The sequence below is a fragment of the Erythrolamprus reginae genome, chromosome 8 (genome assembly GCF_031021105.1).
Source record: "Erythrolamprus reginae isolate rEryReg1 chromosome 8, rEryReg1.hap1, whole genome shotgun sequence".
Taxonomy (NCBI): domain Eukaryota; kingdom Metazoa; phylum Chordata; class Lepidosauria; order Squamata; family Dipsadidae; genus Erythrolamprus; species Erythrolamprus reginae.
This window is the reverse complement of record NC_091957.1, coordinates 3,214,100-3,234,711: the sequence shown is the minus strand read 5'-3', so window position 1 is coordinate 3,234,711 and position 20,612 is coordinate 3,214,100. Positions and strand designations below refer to the sequence as shown.

At 40.6% G+C, this 20,612-nt stretch overlaps 1 protein-coding gene across 1 annotated transcript in view; it reads left to right on the top strand.

Annotated features, from left to right (window-relative positions):
• The first annotated feature begins 457 nt into the window (after nt 1-457).
• Nucleotides 458-20,612, top strand: part of AK8 (adenylate kinase 8) — a 71,037-nt gene continuing 50,882 nt past the window's right edge. Inside the window, 4 exon segments of the mRNA XM_070758682.1 lie at nt 458-585; nt 2,642-2,726; nt 14,094-14,143; nt 17,255-17,368. Of these exon segments, the coding sequence (XP_070614783.1) occupies nt 502-585; nt 2,642-2,726; nt 14,094-14,143; nt 17,255-17,368 (333 nt within the window). The 5' untranslated portion in view covers nt 458-501.

Sequence of the window (20,612 nt, the reverse complement as noted above, 5' to 3'; positions counted from 1 at the left end):
TGACAGGTGAGGACGAGATGGGGGGGAACACCTTTTTTTTTTACACACACAAAAAAATTGCTCCGTAGAGCCTCCAAAGCCAGGAGCAGTCTACCCGCCAATCAGCTTTTTTGGAGCTCAAAAAAGCGGGAAAAGTTTGGCAAGATCTCTTTTTGAAATCCCTCCTGCGAGCTGACACGCGAATACGTTCCCACGACCTGGCAGAAACCCGTGCACGGCGGATAAAAGGGGGCAAAGCATGCAAAAAGCGCTCTTTTGTTCGCCTCTCGGCTGCCCTCTAGCGGCCGGCTCCTATTTGACTCAATAACACAGGTCTCTCTGCCTCGGGTAGGCAAAGTCGGCTCTTCTATGACATGTGGACTTCAAGTTCCAGAATTCCTGAGCTAGCAAGCCCACTGCTGTGGGTAGTTTTGTCGCCTCGTGATGACGCCATACCGCGGGAGACGCTCGTCTCCTCCTGTTTGCGTTGCGCCCTAGCGACGCGCGGTTGCTAGGGGCGCCATGGACGCCACTCAGAGGCCTCTATACATCCCTCCGCAGATGGGACTCTACGCCGAGAAGCACCGTCTCTTCGAAATGATGCAGGTGAGGGAAGAACGCCCGCCCGCCTGCCTCACTTCGCGGCGCGGACAACCGCTCAATTCTCCCGGGTTGGACTGTGGAGAACGGGGTGAGGGTGGGGGGGAAACTACCTGCTACGAAACTACATTTCCCAGCATGCTCCACGTCCAGCCCGGCTTGCCATTGCTTAGCACCCTATGTAATATAAGAACGTTGAACTCTTTTCTTGCAAAAGTTTGCAGGACTCTAGTACCCATGCGGGCTGGGGAAAAGGGGCACTGGAGTTGGGTGGGTGAGTGCTCGTTTGGAAGAAGTCTATGGAGGACGTCTTTCTTAGGCAGGCTGAGGATTATGGGTCTTGAAGTCCTGGGCGGGAGAAAACCACCAGGTTTGAAAACCTTTCCTCACAAAATGCATGGGATTTTTTTTTTTTCAAAGTTGCTGCAATTTAAATCTTTTTTTGTGGAGGCGGTGTTAATTTTTTAATTTTTTTTTCTCTCCACATACATTCATACAATGCAATATGCCTTATATTTCCAATACAATAAAATGCAATATTTTGGTAGTAACTCAATCAGTTTTCCTCATTGCAAAATGTTATAATTTTGTCACCCAGCTACACTATTCTTTCTTTCTTTCTTTCTTTCTTTCTTTCTTTCTTTCTTTCTTTCTTTCTTTCTTTCTTTCATTCATTCATTCATTCATTCATTCATTCATTCATTGGATTTATATGCCTTTTCTCTCCGAGGACTTGGGGCTGCTTACAACATATAAAAGTCAATAAAAATATCCTATAAATATCCTAAATAGGATACAGTATTAGGATATAAAAATATCCTAAACCCAATTACATTTAAAATGAACTAATCTAAAACCCAAGTTCGTTAAAAACCAATCGCTCCCATTCAAAAAAGCCAACATACATTTCATTCATCGGGCAGGGGGCTAGAATCTAATGGCCCCAAACCCAATTATTCTCTAATTAAGTTTCCTTCTTGATGTTCCTTGAAATGTATAAGGCCAACAATATTTCTAACGTATTAAACACTAAAACATAGTGCCTCCTTCCTCTCTTTACACAGTTTTTCTATAACCCCCCCTTAAAAAACCTTTCCAATGTTAAAAAATTAAAAACGAATAAAGACAAATAAATTTCAAACTTTTTTTAATCTCCCTCTTAATAATACATATTTACTAATCCCAAATTTTTAAAGTTTTAAATTTTAAGTTTAAGTTTTAAATCGGAACTTTGCAAAAGTCATGCATTTTGTAATGTGGGATAATGTGTTTTTTATTTAACTAATTTTATTGAAAATGGGTGGTCCGACTGTCGCAATTCCAGGAATAAGAGGTTGCACAAACATGATTGCAAACTGCTTTAAGTTTGTTCCTAGCTAGAAATTTGTTCCTGGGTCTGTTTTATTTATTCTTTTTAAAATCTTGCAGTTGTTATTTTTAATCATAAAGAGCACAAAAGTAATATTAGGTAGACTTCATACTTCGACGTAATTATAGGTTTCATGCCTAAATTGGGACTAGAACTAGGATTGCAACACTGAGTAATGGCAATCATGCACAATTATTCTGGTACAATAATTGTGGGGCTCTTCTACTGACTGATAGAAGTCCAATTAAAAAATACTAATTGCAAGATCGTTTTTCAGAATGTTTACAACCCTGGAAACAACATTACATTTTAAAGAGTCTGTTAAAAAACATCACAAATTTCTGTTGTTGCAGCTTTTTGTTGTTGTTAGATACAATCCTTTCCAATTGCAGATCTACTAATACCCTGGGCTTCTGAATTGTTTTTTAATTGTTAGCCATCTTTATTCTATTCCATTCCATTCCATTCCACTCTACTTGTGTAATGTAAGCCAGGATGTTTCCCCTCCCTAAGTTTAATTTATTAAATAGTCAAGCATTTATTTCCTGTACCTGTTTTAAAAAATAGGGGCTCATAAACGCACCCACTTAGGCTTTGTCTACTTAATTCTGACTTTTGCAAACTTTTGGATTGGTGAAAAACAGGGACCAGAAATTGCTTCCTCCTGACTTAGTCCTGTTGATTCATTTCTAGGATTTGCTGGGAAATTTGCTAATCCACCGCCCAGAGAACCCCCTGGACTTTTTGATGATGCAGTTAAAATTCAGCAACTGTGATGGTGAGTAAGATCAGAGTTAGGCTGATGGTATGCAATGCGGGTGCCTGTATTTGAAATGATTTGCTGAAATTTGGAGCAGTTTTCCCAAACTGGAGTGGACAATTACCGTATTTTTCAGAATATAAGACGCACCTTAGTTTTTTTTGGGGGGGGGGGAGAAATAGGGAAAAGAATTTGCTTACCAGGTATTCATCTGACCAGCATCCTTGGTCCGGTCAACTTCAGCACATTATTTTATCCCCTGGTTAAGGGCTTAAAAATTTGTTTATTCCGAGAGTAATAATGAAAGAGTTTGCAAGCCAGTATGAACTGGGAACATCATTAGCACCTGGCCTCATTTTCTTTGATAATAATCTCTCAGTTGTTGCTGCCTATGCATCGCTCTCCGCACGCGTGGCTGTATCATTAACTCTTGTTCCGAATCCAAGGAGGAGCTAGAGAATTGATCTCCTTCTGAGCTGTCTGCCACACTCTCCTCCTCCCTGTCACTCATGTCTTCTTGGTCAGAGGAGCCTTCATCATCAGATTCCACCAGGGGTGGGCAAAACAGGCCTGCAGCATGTGGATGTCTCCCCCACATCCACAGTCCTTGGAGCAGGAGCTGGGCCAGAGCTAACCACAACAGGAATTCTGGAGGTTGTCTTTTCCCCCAGATACCCATCGGACTCCAGATTGGGAAGGAAGGTTTAGAAGAGTTCACACTTGGCCAACTTTAAAAATGGGTGAACTTTAAATTACAAAGAAAACAAACCCTTAAACTACTGATACGTATTGGCACTAGCAATTACATCAAAAACATATGGATAAAAACTTCAGGGAAATCTACACCACCTATGTGCTTAAACCACAGGCCGCAAAGCATGAAAGCCCCAGCTTTAACGCTGGCCTTCTCTTCTTACCACTCCTCTTTTGCTCCAATTTCCTACCCCCTTCCCCTTATATCTCTTTCCCTTCTTCCCCAGCCCCCTACCTTTCTTCTTTTCTCCCTCCCCACCTACGTGTACTATATAAGTAAATTATAAATGTTAGAATGTATATTATATATATCCCTCTTGCTTTTCTGTACCCTGTTTTTAGAAACATAGACGTCTGACGGCAGAAAAAGACCTCATGGTCCATCTAGTCTGCCCTTATACTATTTTCTGTATTTTATCTTAGGATGGATCTATGTTTATCCCAGGCATGTTTAAATTCAGTTACTGTGGATTTATCTACCACGTCTGCTGGAAGTTTGTTCCAAGGATCTACTACTCTTTCAGTCAAATAATATTTTCTCATGTTGCTTTTGATCTTTCCCCCAACTAACTTCAGATTGTGTCCCCTTGTTCTTGTGTTCACTTTCCTATTAAAAACACTTCCCTCCTGAACCTTATTTAACCCTTTAATATATTTAAATGTTTCGATCATGTCTCCCCTTTTCCTTCTGTCCTCCAGACTACACAGATTGAGTTCATGAAGTCTTTCCTGATACGTTTTAATGTATATATTCAATAAAAATATTTTTCAAAAATAAAAAAAAAATAAAAATGGGTGGACTTCAACTCCCAGAATTCCCCATCCAGCACATTTCAAGATGCGTGGACTTCAACTCCCAGAATTCCCCAGCCAGTATAGTGATTTAGGAGACCCTTCTTAAGTTAGTGAAGATTCAACTCCATGACCCCCGTCCCACAACAAATGAAAATTAAGAGCTGATAAGCAAGGAAGAATAGCGGAAGGTGAATTCCTGTAAGTCTTGATTTTAAGAGCATTTCCTCTTTCTTGATCTTGAAGGAGAGGCCTGCTGTTTTGGGAGAAAGAGAGTGAGCCTCCCCTCTTCTTTATTAAAGACATCAGCAAAAGCTATGAATTTTCATGATCTCTGCTCGCAAGTCAGTTTCCATCCCAGAGAAGATTTCAAGCAGAGATGTGGAGGCAAAAAGGGGGAAAGAAATTATCTATTCCTGTCATGAAATCAAAAATGATTTTAATTAGTCATAAGTTCTAAAGTAAAGTGTAGAAAAGGGAGATATTCCCTCCCAATTCTTCACAAAACCAGTAATAATTGAGAAATACTTTTTCTTACTTTTGAGCCTTTTTGGCTTTATACAGACTAAACACTATGGATGAAAAATGTGCAAACTTTTTAACCTTCGGTGAATTTTTGTTTGTTTGAAAAATTAAGTTTGTATTTGTGAAAGGGGGGAAACCCCCCCCCCCCATTTCCTCAGATCCTGTATGATTAGTGCATGGTATTGGCTAACCATAAAATGTAGTGTGATCTTTGCAAGATAGTGGCTTTAAAAAAGACCGGTAGAGTAGTAGATCCTTGGAACAAACTTCCAGCAGACGTGGTAGATAAATCCACAGTAACTGAATTGAAACATGCCTGGGATAAACATATATCCATTGTAAGATAAAATACAGGAAATAGTATAAGGGCAGACTAGATGGACCATGAGGTCTTTTTCTGCCGTCAGACTTCTATGTTTCTATGAATAAAAGATATAATAAAAACAAACAAACCCGTATTCCATTTAGTATGCCTTGTTCTATGCAGACCCCAATTCCCCATTTAAAAAACAAAAAACTTTGATTGCTTGGAAAATCCAATAACACAGTTCAACAATTCAGAATTGCAATGGTTTAAGCCATTTTTGGCTTGCTCGTAATGTGATGTTAAGTGGTCATACCCAGACTTTAACCTGGTTTACAGCTTACCCAAACTCTGACAGTGGGTGCTTTCTCACTAGTTCCCATAACCATTTTGTTTTCAGAGATACCGAGTCTTCGGAGAGGGGCGGCATACAAATCTAAGTAATAAATAAATAAATAAATAAAAAGAATTACATATTTTGACCTTCCTCAAACCGGCATCTCCTTCTACTGACCTTTTTAACATCTGCAAATCCAGGTCTTAATCTCTAAAACGTTCAGGAGAAACTCAATTCTAGTTCCGCCGATTGGTTGGATGGTGAAATTTTACCTGTTAAATTTGTGAAGTTTCACCATTTCACTGCTGCGACATTGGGCTGCTTACAGAAAAATAACTTAAAACACAACAACGACGAGCAATAAAACTGCTAAAGCTGTCTCTACTCTCTATCAAGCAGGAACCTTTGTCTATATGACTTTCCGACATATTTTAAATCCAGTTCTTTTGAAAAATAAGGTATTTTTTCAGCCAGATTTTCCTCTCTCTTTGCCATGATCGAAGATGAGTCAGCCTTAAATTAAAAAAAGTGGATCAGCCTCTATTTAAATCTTTATTAAGTTTGGGCTGTTTTAAATTAATTGCAATTTTTCCCCCCAATAAATTTTATTAATTTTCATAAAATAGACAAAACTGACAAACATACATTTCACATAAAAACGGGGTTGCAACTTCCCCACTTATTCTCGAAGTAAAATTTCCATACAGAAAAAAGAATACATTATAAACACTTTAAATCTACTTATTACTTTAAATGAAAAGAAGAAATTTGTTTAACCTTGCATAGTAAGTCTTCTTATATAAACTACTTCCAACATAAAGTTTAAATCATATCCATACTTCTACAATTCTCCTATTCTGTTTACTTTTACTTTTTCTTCTTATTTATCCATATATACACTTTCTTCCAGATCTCATAAAATTCTGTTTCCTCTTGCTCTTTTAACCGTCTTGTCATCATATCCATTTCAGCGCAGTCTAATATTTTCTTAATAACCTCCTCTTATTTGGGAACATTTTCCCCTTTCCAATTTTGCGCATATACTATCCTGGCCGCTGTCAAAATATGAATAACTAAATGTAGAATTTCTTTCTTATATTTCTGATTAGTTATACCCAGTAAATAAAATTCTGGGTTTTTTTCTATCTCCTGTGTTACTATTTCTTTTATTATTCTTTCTATCATTTTCCAATAAAGCTTAACTTTACTACACCTCCACCATTGATGATAATAGGAACCTGTTTCTTTCTTACATTTCCAACATAGTGGAGAGGTCTTAGGGAACATTAATTGCAATTTTTTGACAAGCTTCCCTTGTCTTTTCCTCTGGAACAACATCTGTTATCGTCCCCTGGACAAATTCACTTTTGTGTTCCTCTCCAAAAATCCATGACATATGTTTAGGGACGGTGGAAGACTGTTTTTTTTTTTTAACACCAGCAAATGTGTAAATCAATGCATTTGCTACATCTGCTAGCTGTTCCTAAGCCAGAGGAAAAGCAGATTTAGTACAAAGCGAGCGTTTATAGTTGCCCTGGGCAAAATTAAAGAGTGATACAGTGTGTATAATGATACGTTTCGTTTTTTTTATCAAACGTTTGTCCAAGAAAGCAGTGTATTAAAGCTTCAGTACCTCCGGGTTTTGGTCTGAATTTTAAATCACGCTTCCCCCTTAAACCTCAAAAAGGAACGAGAGCTAGGAAGCTTCTTTTTTAAAAAAATTTCCCCCCAGTTTGCTTTGAAGCGGGCGGAAGAAGCTGATTAGTGTTGGCACCAAAGCACATTTCCAATGACTCTGTTTATAAATAATTCCTCATTACCAGGCTGAAGTTTCAAAGTGTTAAAATTCTATGGGGAAGAAGGAAAAAAAATAATAAAAAGGAACAGAAGAAGGAGGGGAAAAAAAGAAGAGAAATAGGAGGAAAAAAGGTGGAATGTTTTAATCAGAGTTGGGGAAAAAATAGGCGATGAAACAGCTTAATGTTTTTTTTTCCCTTCCCAAAACTTCCAGTTGCTCTTTTCAAAACCAATAAGCGAAGAAAGAACATTGCCTTAAACCTCTCAAGTCAAGAGAGAAGCTTTGTTAAGATGAATTTGTAATCTCGATTTAAAAGTTGTCCTTGCCCAGTTTTGTGTTAAAAATGCTTGCAAAGCTTTGTGGGGAATAAAATTGCGTAGCACAGTTCTTCTTCCTGAGCTACCTTTCAAGATCAGACGGGCTCTATTCTATTCTTGCATCAATTATTTTAGTAGATTATTTTAGTGTATAGTTTGTCCTAGTATTTGATCGCGTATTGTGGTTCTTTATTGTTTTAGATTTTAGCTTATTACTTCAGTTGATCTTGCCTTTTATTATGTTTTAGCTTATTGTATATTATTATATATTTCAGCTTGTTTTAGTTTATTTTTATTGCTTAGATTTTTTTAATTTATTGTGTTATATGTTTTAGTTTATTTTTCATTGCTTTGATGTTTTGATTTATTGTGTCGTATGTTTTAGTTTATTTTTCATTGCTTTGAATATCCAGGTTCTTATTTGAGTTTATCTTACGTTTAATTGTACTGTATATTTAAGTCAATTTTATTATGTAGTTATATTTTAGATATTAGTTTTATGTAGAATGTTTTAGATATTAGTTTATTTTGGGGGTTTATTTTGCTTTTTGTTCATTTTAATTTGTTTTCCATTGGTTTAGATTTTAGTCAGTTGTTTGAATTTGTTGTTTTTATTATTTATGTGAGTTTATTTTAGCATTTCATTTATGTTGGTCTATTATCTTCTATTTTATTTTAAATATTTTGTTTCATTTATTTTAATTTATTATTTTCTATTTTAGTTTATTGTTTTATTTCATTCTTTTTTTTTAAAAAAAAGCCATTACAGCCTTTCACCTCCTGTCTGTTTTCATTCTTAAAGGAGCTATAGAAACGAAAACAGTAAAACCATTAAAAAAGAATTCCTTAATTTTTTAAAAATAGTATCAAAACATCTAGCAGTTATAAGCTTTAAAATCCATCTGGATGAGTTGATGCTCTTCGGTTCACATTGCCGCCTCCCTAAGCCACATTAGGACTTAATTTGGGATTCAACATAAACACAACGGCCAAATTCCCACAATCGCATAACCCACAACTCAATTGTTGCTTAGTTGTTTGAAAACAGAAATGGTTTCTCTGCCCTCCACCTAGAACCCCTTAAATTTGCCATTCCTGATATTATTATTATTATTATTATTATTATTATTATTATTATTATTATTATTATGTCAATACAACACAGCAAACGAGATCACTTTGCTGGATTTTGTATTTCATCGCCAGTCGGGCGCTTCCCAAGCACCTAGGACTGTGTGATGTAGCGGCGAATTATGATTTCTGATCCCAGTAAAGCGGCCTTTTGCAATTGACAGATGGAGATTTTGTCAATTCCAATGGTTTTCAAGTGTCCGCTGAGATCCTTTGGCCGTGCGCCCAGCGTGCCAAGTACCACTGGGTCCACTTTCACGGGCTTATGCCAGAGTCGTTGCAGCTCGATTTTTAGATCTTCGTATTTCACTAATTTCTCTAGCTGCTTCTCCTGAATTCTGCTGTCTCCTGGGATTGCGATGTCGATGATCCATACTTTCTTTTTCTCCACAATCAGGATGTCTGGTGTGTTGTTGTTGTTACATAGAAACATAGAAGACTGACGGCAGAAAAAGACCTCCTGGTCCATCTAGTCTGCCCTTATACTATTTCCTGTATTTTATCTTAGGATGGATATATGTTTATCCCAGGCAGGTTTAAATTCAGTTACTGTGGATTGATCTACCACGTCTACTGGAAGTTTGTTCCAAGGATCTACTACTCTTTCAGTAAAATAATATTTTCTCACGTTGCTTTTGATCTTTCCCCCAACTAACCTCAGATTGTGCCCCCTTGTTCTTGTGTTCACTTTCCTATTAAAAACACTTCCCTCCTGGACCTTATTTAACCCTTTAACATATTTAAATGTTTCGATCATGTTATTATTATCATGTTGTTGTTATTATTACTATTACTATTACTATTATTTTTATTTATTTTTATTTTTATTTTATTATTATTATTATTATTATTATTATTATTATTATTATTATTATTATTATTATTATTATATGCCGCCCCTCTCCGCAGACCCACCTTAGTAACGTATCCCCCCCTCCCAAAAACCTGGTTAGTTTCTGTTTCTTCATCCAGACATTTAATCCTGGCCTGAATTCTCAGACCTCCTGCCCTTCTTTTAATCCTCAAATTAGCAACGTAACTCAAGAGGGGAGATGCCCCAACGATTCATTTTGGAAGGAAACATGAAATCCACAAGGCCTGAGAGGACAGAATAACAAGGATAGAAACCCGAGGATGTTCCACCTGCTTTTTAAAAACCGTGTTACGGATGGAAAGGTCTGCTATCTTTCCCTCCAACACAAAGGAAAACAAGATCAGGGAGAATTGGAGATGAATGTTGTGAGCAAGGGCAGGAAGGGACTGAGGAATTATAAGATGCTCGTCTCTAGTGGCCAGGGGTCCCCAAACTTTTTACACAGGGGGCCAGTTCACTGTCCCTCAGACTGTTGGAGGGCCGGACTATAAAAAAAACTATGAACAAATCCCTATGCACACTGCACATACCTTATTTTAATGTAAAAAACAAAATGGGAACATACTATTTGGGGGGGAAAGAAGTCTGAGATTCATATATGTTTATGTTTTGTTTTTAATTTTCTTTTGTTAACATCTGATTGGTTATACAAGGTTTTCTTGGTTTATAGAAAAATATAGAAAAATATTTATAGAAAAATATATAAAGAAAGAAGAAAGCACTTTGGCATAATGGTTAAGTTAGAAATATAATTGGTGTTGTACTTTTAGAAGGAACATTAAGGAGGGAATTTAATTAAAAGAAAAGTATGTACCTGGATCACAACATTAGAAAAAAAAACTTTTGCAACTTTTTTGATGATTGATATTAGTTACTGACAAAATACTGCATTTTATTCAGGGAAAATTAGATGGTACATTGTATTGTTTGAATGTATGTTGAGAGAAATTTTTTAAAAAATTTACACCGCCCCCCAAAAAAAGTCCTTCCTTCCTCCACCCCTCAATTCATTTCATTCTTCCTTCCTTCCTTCCTTGTTCCCTCCATTTCTTCTTCTTTCCCTCCCTCCCTCCTTCCCACTTCTCTTCCCTCTCCCTTTTTTTCCTTCTGTCTCATTTGTTTTGTTTCCCTCTCCCTCGTTCTTTCCCTCCATCATTTTCTCATTTTTCTCTTTCTCTCTCTCACATTCCCTCCCCCTCTCACTTGTTTTCTCTCCCTCTCTCTCATGCTTTCCTTCTCTCTCTCTCCTTTTCTTCTCTCTTCCTTCCTCTCTTCTTTTTTTTTCTGCCCTGCAACGCGCCGCGAGCCAGTCGGCTGCAAGCAGAAGCTCCAAGACAGTGGCACCAACGTCGGGTCGCAGTACATTGCTGGCGCTGCGCTGGGCACGGACTGGCACTGGCCCACTGGCTGGGCCGGGACAGAGGTGCCAGCCCCATGCCCAGCGCAGCGCCAGCAATGTGCGGCGTCCTGCAACACATCAAGCTGCCGCCGGCGCCAGTGCCTTGCAGCCAACCGCCCCACCGCCACCCCACGCAACTGCTCAGTGCCCTCCCGCTCGACCCACGTTTGGCTGCGCCACCTTCGCGGCTTGCCCTGCTGCCCCGCGCCCGCCAGAGCTGCCCGGTGCAGACTAAGTGCGGGGCAGAGTAGGCGGCGGCGGTGGCTTCAGGCCCGCCCCCAAACTGAGCTTCCTTTGGCTTTCTTCGAGGCAAAACTGCAAAGCTCACCTGCCGCCTCGAAGGAAGCCAAAGGAAGCTCAGCTCAACGAGGACCGGCTGTTGGTCTCTTGAAGCTGCAGCCGCCGCCGCCCACCAAGGAGATCCCTTCGCCCGAACAGAGGCGGCGGCGGAGAGCTCAAGGAACCAAGAGCCGGTCTTTCTCCGCGCTGAATTGTTGCAGCTTCTGAGGCCGCATCCGCCTCCAGGCGAAGGGATCTCCTCGGTGGGCAGCCTCGGTCCGAAAAGGACCGGCTGTTGGCCCCTTGGCGGAGGCAGAGGCGGCCTCAGAGGCTGCAACAATTCAGCGCGGAGAAAGACCGGCTCTTGGTTCCTTGAGCTCGCCGCCGCCGCCTCCGTTCGGTTTTTTTGCGTTTTTTTTGCACCGGTGAGGGAGAGAGAGAGCGGGAGAGTGCTGCTTTTTTGCTTCTTCGCTGCCCGCGGGAAGAGCCGGTCTTGTTTACTGCCCCCTCCAGACGCTCTTGCAGGGCTTCCAGGCTCCCCGCGGGCAGCGAAGAAGCAAAAAAGCAGCACTCTCCCGCTCTCTCTCTCCCTCTCTTTCTTGCGTTATTTCTCTCTCACACTCCCTTTCTATGTCTCCCTCTTTCTCTCTCTCTCTCTCTCTCCCTCTCCGCAGCAGACCCCCCACACGCCAAAAGTGCCCAAGCGCGCGCAAACCTCACCGGTGCAAAAAAAAAAAAGCAAAAAAGCGGCACTGGAGGGACAAAGACGGTCTGCAGCTGAGCGTCTGGAGGAGGAGGAGGCGGAAAGCCAGGGGGCGGGGAGGAAAGCAATTGGCCAATTTCTTTCTCAGAGGAACTGTTGCTGCTCTGCCATAGGGTGCTTTCCTCCCCGCCCTCCTGGCTTTCCTCTTCCTTGCCGCCGCCAGACGCTCGGCAGCAGAGTGGAGATGACATTCGGAACTTAGTATATTATAGATGGTAAAATCTCGTACGCTGCCACGGGCCGGGTAAATGACCTCAGCGGGCCGCATCCGGCCCGCGGGCCGTAGTTTGGGGACCGCTGCTAGTGGCCGAGGGAGAGGCTGGGCTGCCCTCAACAGAAGAGCCTAGAAAATGTTCAAGGGGGGCTTCGGCTTCTAAGCTCCCCCCAGGAGGAAGCTTCTCACAGCCACAAGACGTGAGAGGAAAAACAAATGCCCTCCGTTTGCTTTGCGATGAGACAAAAAATCTATATTTTTCCCTTCCTGGGCTGTCTAGTTGCAGGAGAAGGGCCATAGAATGACCGAATGGGAAAGGGACCTTGGAGGTCTTCTAGTCCAACCCCTTGACCAAGACAGGAGTCCGCGCAGCCCTTCGGACACTTGGCTGTCCAACCTTCCTGAAAACCTGTGGGTGATGAGGACGAGGGGGAAAAAGATAAATGGATCGATGGCTATAGATTTATAGATGGATAGATAGATAGATAGATAGATAGATAGATAGATAGATAGATAGAGAAAGGTGACAGATAGATAGATAAGAAGAGATGAGATGGATGGATGGATGGGTGGGTGGATGGATGGATGATAGATGAAAGTGAGAGTTTAGGTAGGTAGAGAGATAGGTAGACACTGATTAGATAGATAGATAGAGATAGATAGATAGATAGATAAATAGATAGACAGACAGATAGATAGAGATAGAAAGATAGATAGATAGATGTGGATGGATGGATAGATAGGTGTGGATAGATGGATAGATGAGACAGATATAGATAGAAAGATAAAGATAGATAGAGATAGATAGATGATAGATAGATAGATAGATAGATAGATAGATAGATGTGGATGGATGGATGGATGGATGGATGGATGGATGGATACATAAATAGAGATAAAGATAGATAGAAAGATAAAGATAGATAGATAGATAGATAGATAGATAGATAGATAGATAGATGGATGGATAGGATTAGATACATAGACAGAGAGACAGATGAAATGGATGGATGGATAGACGAATAGATGAATGGATGGTTGATAGATGAGAGCAAGAGTTAGGTAGACACAGATTAGGTAGATAAACAGACAGACAGACAGACAGACAGAGGGAGAGAGAGATTAGATAGGTAGACAGACACAGATAAGGTGGATGGATGGATGGTTTGATAGATGAGAGTGAGAGTTTTGGTAGGTAGGTAGATAGGTAAGTATTCCTTGCCCTGACCACAGTAGCAAGGCCTCATGGGAGTTGAAGCCCACAACATCTACCACCCCCCATTCCCAAGGTAGAGCATCTTCTGTCTCCCCCATACAATTTTCTTAGGACCTCCAGCTGCCATCTTGGAGGTCCATGTTGAGGCATGAAGAAGATTGTAAACAGAAGCACCAAACGGAACCTCAAGGAAGCAACTTCCATGATGGGTAGTACAGTGTTCCCTCGCTTTTCGCGGGGGATGCGTTCCGAGACCACCCGCGAAAGTTGAATTTCCGCGAAGTAGAGATGTGGAAGTAAATACACCGTTTTTGGCTATGAACAATATCACAAGCCTTCCCTTAACACTTTAAACCCCTAAATTGCAATTTCCCATTCCCTTAGCAACCATTCAGATTGTTACTCACCATGTTTATTTATTAAAGTTTATTAAAAAAAATATTTATTAAAGGCACACGAAAGTTTGGCGATGACATATGACGTCATCAGGTGGCAAAAACCGTGGTATAGGGAAAAAACCCGCAAAGTATTTTTTATTAATATTTTTGAAAAACCGTGGTATAGACTTTCCGCGAAGTTCGAACCCGCGAAAATCGAGGGAACAGTGTAATTAGAAATTGACCAAGCTATTTAAGAACCAAGAATTTTGACATGAAACAAATATATCTTTGTTTAATCCATAGCTCCAAGGATCTTCTTACTTGGCCCTCCAGCCTCTGGGAAAACTACTATCGTGAGTATATTCCCCCACTTCCTTCTTTTCCTTTTATTATTATTATTTATTAGATTTGTGTGCTGCCCCTCTCCATAGACTCAGGGCAGCTGAGTCCTTTCCTTTTCCTCTTCCTCCTCCATCCGTATCTCTCCTTCCCCTTCTCCTTCTTCCCCTTCCTTTCTTCCTTCTCCTTCACCACTCCTTGTTCAACACCACTTCCCTGCTCCTTCTCTATATATTTTCTTCTCCCTATTCTCCTTCTTTTTCCTATAATTCCTTCTCCTCCTTCCATGGTCACTACACAAATGGTTTTAAGTCCAAGACTATTAACTACTGGCAGCTGCTGCTTCTTCTTCTTCTTCTTCTTCTTCTTCTTCTTCTTCTTCTTCTTCTTCTTCTTCTCCTTCTCCTTCTCCTTCTCCTCCTTCTCCCTCTCCCTCTTCTTCTTCTTCCTCCTCCTCCTCTCTTATTCTCCTTCTCTTCCTCCTCTTCCTCCTCCTCTCTTCTCCTTCTCCTCCTCTTCTTCCTTCTCCTCTCTTCTTCTTCCTCTTCCTTCTCTTCACTTCTCCTTCTCTTCCACCTCTTTTTTCTCCACCTCTCTTCTCCTCCTCTTCCTCCTCCTCCCTTCTCCTTTTGTTACTGCACCTCTTTCTCCTCCTCTCTTCTTCTCTTTCTGCCTCCTCTTCCTCCTCCTCTCTTCTCCTCCTCTTCCTTCTCCTCTCTTCTTCTTTCTCTTCCTTCTCCTCACTTCTCCTTCTCTTCTTCCTTCTCTTTCTCCTCCTCCTCCTCCACTAGATTGCCTAGGGAAAAAGTCACCAATAGCTAGCGACCCCACAGTCACCCCTCCAACCCCCCTTCCCCTCCCACAACTCCTTTCCACCATGTTTGGAGACAGCAAAACACCCTCTTTACATCGGAAGCCCACCTAATGACCAGTTCAAAAGCAGCGAAAAGGGCTGTTGCTTTAAGCCAAGCACAAGTTCAGACGTTCTCCCACAAGGCTGTGTTAAGACTGTCAATTTCATCGCTCTGATTTGATGATCTCTCCAGACCTTTGGTCACTGACGTCCCCAAGAGGTTTGATTTATTTATGAACAGCCCTTGGTTGGAAAAAGAGGAAGTTGCTCATATTGTAAGACCGGAAAAGGCCATTAACATCGACCCTCTTCCCCATTGCAACTCCCTTACTGGACTTTCGTTTATCTGGTTTATCCAAACCGCATTAAATTTAATCTACATTTAAAGCAACTCAATTATTAACTAATTGAGTTAAAATAATTAATATCGTTTATTGTATTTAAAATTAATCAACTATTATTATTATTATAATTATAATTATTTATGTTTGTATGTGTTTTGTTTTGTTTTTTCCTTTTGTTACGTTTTGTAAATGTGTATATGTATATATATTTTAAATCAATAAATTTTTTTCTAAAAAAAATAAAATAAAGCAACTCAATTAGATAGGTGACAGCCTTGGCTTGAAACAGCCAGCAAAGCTTTCTGCTCGCTTTTTTGAGCTAGACATGGGGAGGACATATATACTGCTCAAAAATAAATAAATAAATAAGAGTACACTCCAATAACACATCCTAGATCTGAATGAATGAAATATTCTCCTTGAATACTTTGTTCTGTACAAAGTTGAATGTGCACTACAGAATGTGGAATTGATGGTCCATCAGAGTTGCTTCCTAAGTGGACAGTTTAATTTCACGGAAGTTTGATTGACTTGGAGTTATATTGTGTTGTTTAAGTGTTCCCTTTATTTATTTATTTTGAGCAGTGTATTTTGCTTTCACTGAAAACTGTTTATTTTTTTGAGCTCTGTGTGTGTGTGTGTGTGTGTGTGTGTGTGTATATATATATATATATATATATATGTAGATTGTTCTGAGTTCGGGTTTTGCCCTGTGTAATGTTTTGCATGTCTATGCGACGTTTCGGTGAAATCACATTCACCATCATCAGGCTGGAGTTCCAATCTTTGTGTTTTTGCAAAAACACAAAGATTGGAACTCCAGCCTGATGATGGTGAATGTGATTTCACCGAAACGTCGCATAGACATGCAAAACATTACACAGGGCAAAACCCGAACTCAGAACAATCTACATACATATACACGTGAAAATTTACGAAAACAAATATATATATATATATATATGTTCAAGTCCCACTGAGGGTACGGCTAGCTGATGAGGCCAGAACAAGGCCGAAATAGTGCTATCCTAGTCTCCCTTAATTTTGAAAATTCAGCAAAAACACATCACACACACACACACACACACACACACACATATATGTATATATATTCAAATTTGTAAAGAACTGATAAAGAAATAGAGACGGACCAGGATACACCTATTTCCAGCTTTTTAGCTCTCGTTAGCTGGCCATACCCTCATAGGATTCAAACCTGGGTTAAAGGTTCTAACTACTAGACCACTATCTATCCATTGTGGCTTATAAAGTGTTCCCTTTATTTTTTTTGAGCAGTGTATTTTCGGGCGCCCATAAACGTCACCATCCCAAATTCCCATCGTGTCAAATTTAAAAGTCATTTCTCCTTTTTTTCCTCTTTTTTCTAACCAGCTATTCTCCTGCATCATTTTGACTTTTTTTACTTTGAGCAACGGAGGTGTGTGTTTGTGTGACTTTTCCCTGCCAGGGACCCTTCGCGAGCGGCCCCCTCGCCAATATTCTTCAAATATTCGTGACAAAGACACATTTCTCACGGTCCCGTCAAATAAACTATGTCGTTTGGCAGGGCCCAGGGGAAGAGCCTTCTCTGTGGCGGCCCTGACCCTCTGGAACCAGCTCCCCCCTGAGATTAGAACTGCCCCTACTCTCCTTGCCTTTCGTAAGCTCCTTAAAACGCACCTCTGTTGTCAGGCATGGGGGAACTGAGATAACTTCCCCAGGCCTATACTGTTTATGTATGGTATGTTGTGCGTATGTTTTCTTAAATTATGGGTTTTTAGTTTTAATTATTAGATTTGTATTGTACATTGTTTTTCTATTACTGTTGTGAGCCGCCCCGAGTCTACGGAGAGGGGCAGCATACAAATTTAATAAATACATAAATAAATTTCTTTTCCTTCCTTCTCCCACCGTCCATCTCCCTGCAGGCGATGTGGCTCAGCAAACAATTGATAATCCCGCGGGTTTCCCAGGAGACTTTGCTGAGCAGCGAGTGGTCAGCCCTTTCCAGCGAAGTGCGAGAGCGCCTGAAGAAAAAGGAGGTACGTTTCTAGAAGTAACGAGGGCGTCTCGCGGAAATAAATTGTGGCGTTTGCCGGGAGGTTTTTTTCGGCAGGCGCACAACGAGGGGTCCAATTATCGCCGTTCGCCAGCATCAAGGAGGGCTCGCGGGCACCCTTCGGAGACGGTGATAACCAGCTCGCGGTGTCAGTCTCCTCCGGTAGACCAGGCAGGAAAAAAACTCATTCTATTTTCATTCCAAGGCTACGCAATCTTTCAAATCTGAAACGGACAAATCTCGCAAGCCCTCTGCCTAGGGCCCAGGATTCGACAACACAAGAAACACAACGGCCAGTTTCCCACAATCACATAACCCCCAACTCAACTGTTGCTTCGTTGTGTGAAGCCAGAAATGTTTTATTTATCTATTTATTTATTGATTAGATTTGTATGCCGCCCCTCTCCGTAGACTCGGGGCGGCTAACAACAATAATAAAACAGCGTATGACAAATCTAATATTTAAAATAGCTAAAAACCCTTATTAAAGAACCAAACATACACACAAACATACCATGCATAAATTGTATAGGCCTAGGGGGAAGGAATATCTCAATTCCCCCATGCCTGACGACAGAGGTGGGCTTTAAGGAGCTTACGAAAGGTGAGGAGGGTGGGGGCAATTCTACTCTCTGGGGGGAGCTGGTTCCAGAGGGTCGGGGCCGCCACAGAGAAGGCTCTTCCCCTGGGTCCCGCCAGATGACATTGTTTAGTCTTTGCCCTCCATTCTGGTTAGTTTCCATTTCTTCATTCAGACATTCTCCTGTTGTAATCCTGGCCTGAATTTTCAGACCTTCTGCCCTATTTTAATCCTCAAATTAGCAATGATAATTCAAGAGAGAAGGCACTGAAGATTCGTTTTGGAAGGAAATATGAAATTTACAAGGCCTGAGAGGACAAAATAATAAGGATGGAAACCTGAGGATTTATTTATTATTATTAATTGGATCTGTATGCCACCCCTCTCCGTGGACTCGGGGCGGCTAACAACACTGACAAAAACAGTATATGACAATAATCCAATACTAAAAGCAGTTAAAAACCCATTATATAAAAACCAATCATACATACAGACATACCATGCATAAATTGTAAAGGCCTAGGGGGGAAAGAGTATCTCAGTTCCCCCATGACTGGCGGCAGAGGTGGGTTTTAAGGAGCTTACAAAAGGCGAGGAGGGTGGGGGCAATTCTAATCTCTGGGGGGAGTTGGTTCCAGAGGGCCAGGGCCGCCACAGAGAAGGCTCTTCCCCTGGGTCCCACCAAGCGATATAGTTTGGTTGACGGGACCCGGAGAAGGCCAATTCTGTGTGACCTAACTGGTCGCTGGGATTCGTGCAGCAGAAGGCGGTCCCTGAGATAATCTGGTCCAGTGCCATGAAGGGCTTTATAGGTCATAACCAACACTTTGAATTGAAGAAGACAACCCAGAGCCTTTCTTTTTCCTGGAGGCCAAAGACGGATTTTTTGTTCCATTCATAATAAAACCTCAATTGATTTGGAGGATACACAGTCTCTCCCTCTCTCTCTCTCTCTCTCTCTCTCTCTCTCTCTCACACACACACACACACACACACACACACACATGTGTTTGTGAGCAGGGAAAGGGGAGGAAAAAAAATCCCCTTTGGCTTAATTACTCTCATTATTAGCATATTTCAGGCTAATCAGCAGTGCTTTCAAGGGTACCCTATAGGGTTTCCCTGATTATTACAGGGTAGGACATGAAAGGCAGGGAGACCTGGCAAAAATCAGACATGGCAGGGCAAGGGGGGACGACGGCTAATGAAATTGACACGGCGGCGTGGCTCAGGCCTCTCTCTCCGGCTCAGCTGGCATCTGTGGAGAGCTGGTTTCCCCTCCACAACTCTCGAGGCCCTTCAAAGGAATCGGAATCAAAAAGCCCAGAAAAATCCAACTTTCGAACCATATGGTGAGTGAAGAACAGACTCTCGCTCGCTCCCCCCCGTTGGTGCTATCCGAGGTGCTGAACTTGTACTTTGGTTGAGAAAGACATATTGATAGGGTAGAGCTATGGTAGAATAGAATAAAATAGAATTGAATAGAGAATAGGAAAGAATAGAGAAGAGAAGAAAAGAGAGGACGGAATGGAGTTGAATGGAATGGAATAGAATATAGGAAAGAATAGAGTAGAGAAGAGAGGATGGAATGGAATGGAATAGAATAGAATTGAAAATAGAATAGAATAGAATAGAGAATAGGAAAGAATAGAGTAGAGAAGAGAAGAGAGGATGGAATGGAGTTGAATAGAATGGAATAGAATATAGGAAAGAATAGAGTAGAGAAGAGAGGATGGAATGGAATGGAATAGAATAGAATTGAAAATAGAATAGAATAGAGAATAGGAAAGAATAGAGTAGAGAAGAGAAGAGAGGATGGAATGGAGTTGAATAGAATGGAATAGAATATAGGAAAAAATAGAGTAGAGAAGACAGGATGGAATGGAATGGAATAGAATAGAATTGAAAATAGAATAGAATAGAGAATAGGAAAGAACAGAGTAGAGAAGAGAGGATGGAATGGAGTTGAATAGAATGGAATAGAATATAGGAAAGAATAGAGTAGAGAAGAGAGGATGGAATGGAATAGAATAGAATTGAAAATAGAATAGAATAGAGAATAGGAAAGAATAGAGTAGAGAAGAGAAGAGAGGATGGAATGGAATGGAATAGAATATAGGAAAGAATAGAACAGAGTAGAGAAGAGAAGAGAGGATGGAATGGAGTTGAATAGAATGGAATAGAATATAGGAAAGAATAGAGTAGAGAAGAGAGGATGGAATGGAATGGAATAGAATAGAATTGAAAATAGAATAGAATAGAGAATAGGAAAGAATAGAGTAGAGAAGAGAAGAGAGGATGGAATGGAATGGAATAGAATATAGGAAAGAATAGAATAGAGTAGAGAAGAGAAGAGAGGATAGGATGGAATGGCATAGAATGGAATAGAATCGAATCGAAAATAGAATAGGATTCTTTATTGGCCAAGTGTGATTGGACACACAAGGAATTTGTCTTTGGTTCAGATGCTCTCAGTGAACATAAAATAAATTGTCAAGAATCATGAGGTACAACATTTAATGATTGTCATAGGGGTCAAATAAGCGATCAGGAAACAACCAATATTAATAAAAATCTTAAGGATACAAGCAACAAGTCTTCAGAGAGGGGCGGCTTACAAATCTAAATAATAAATAAATAATAAATA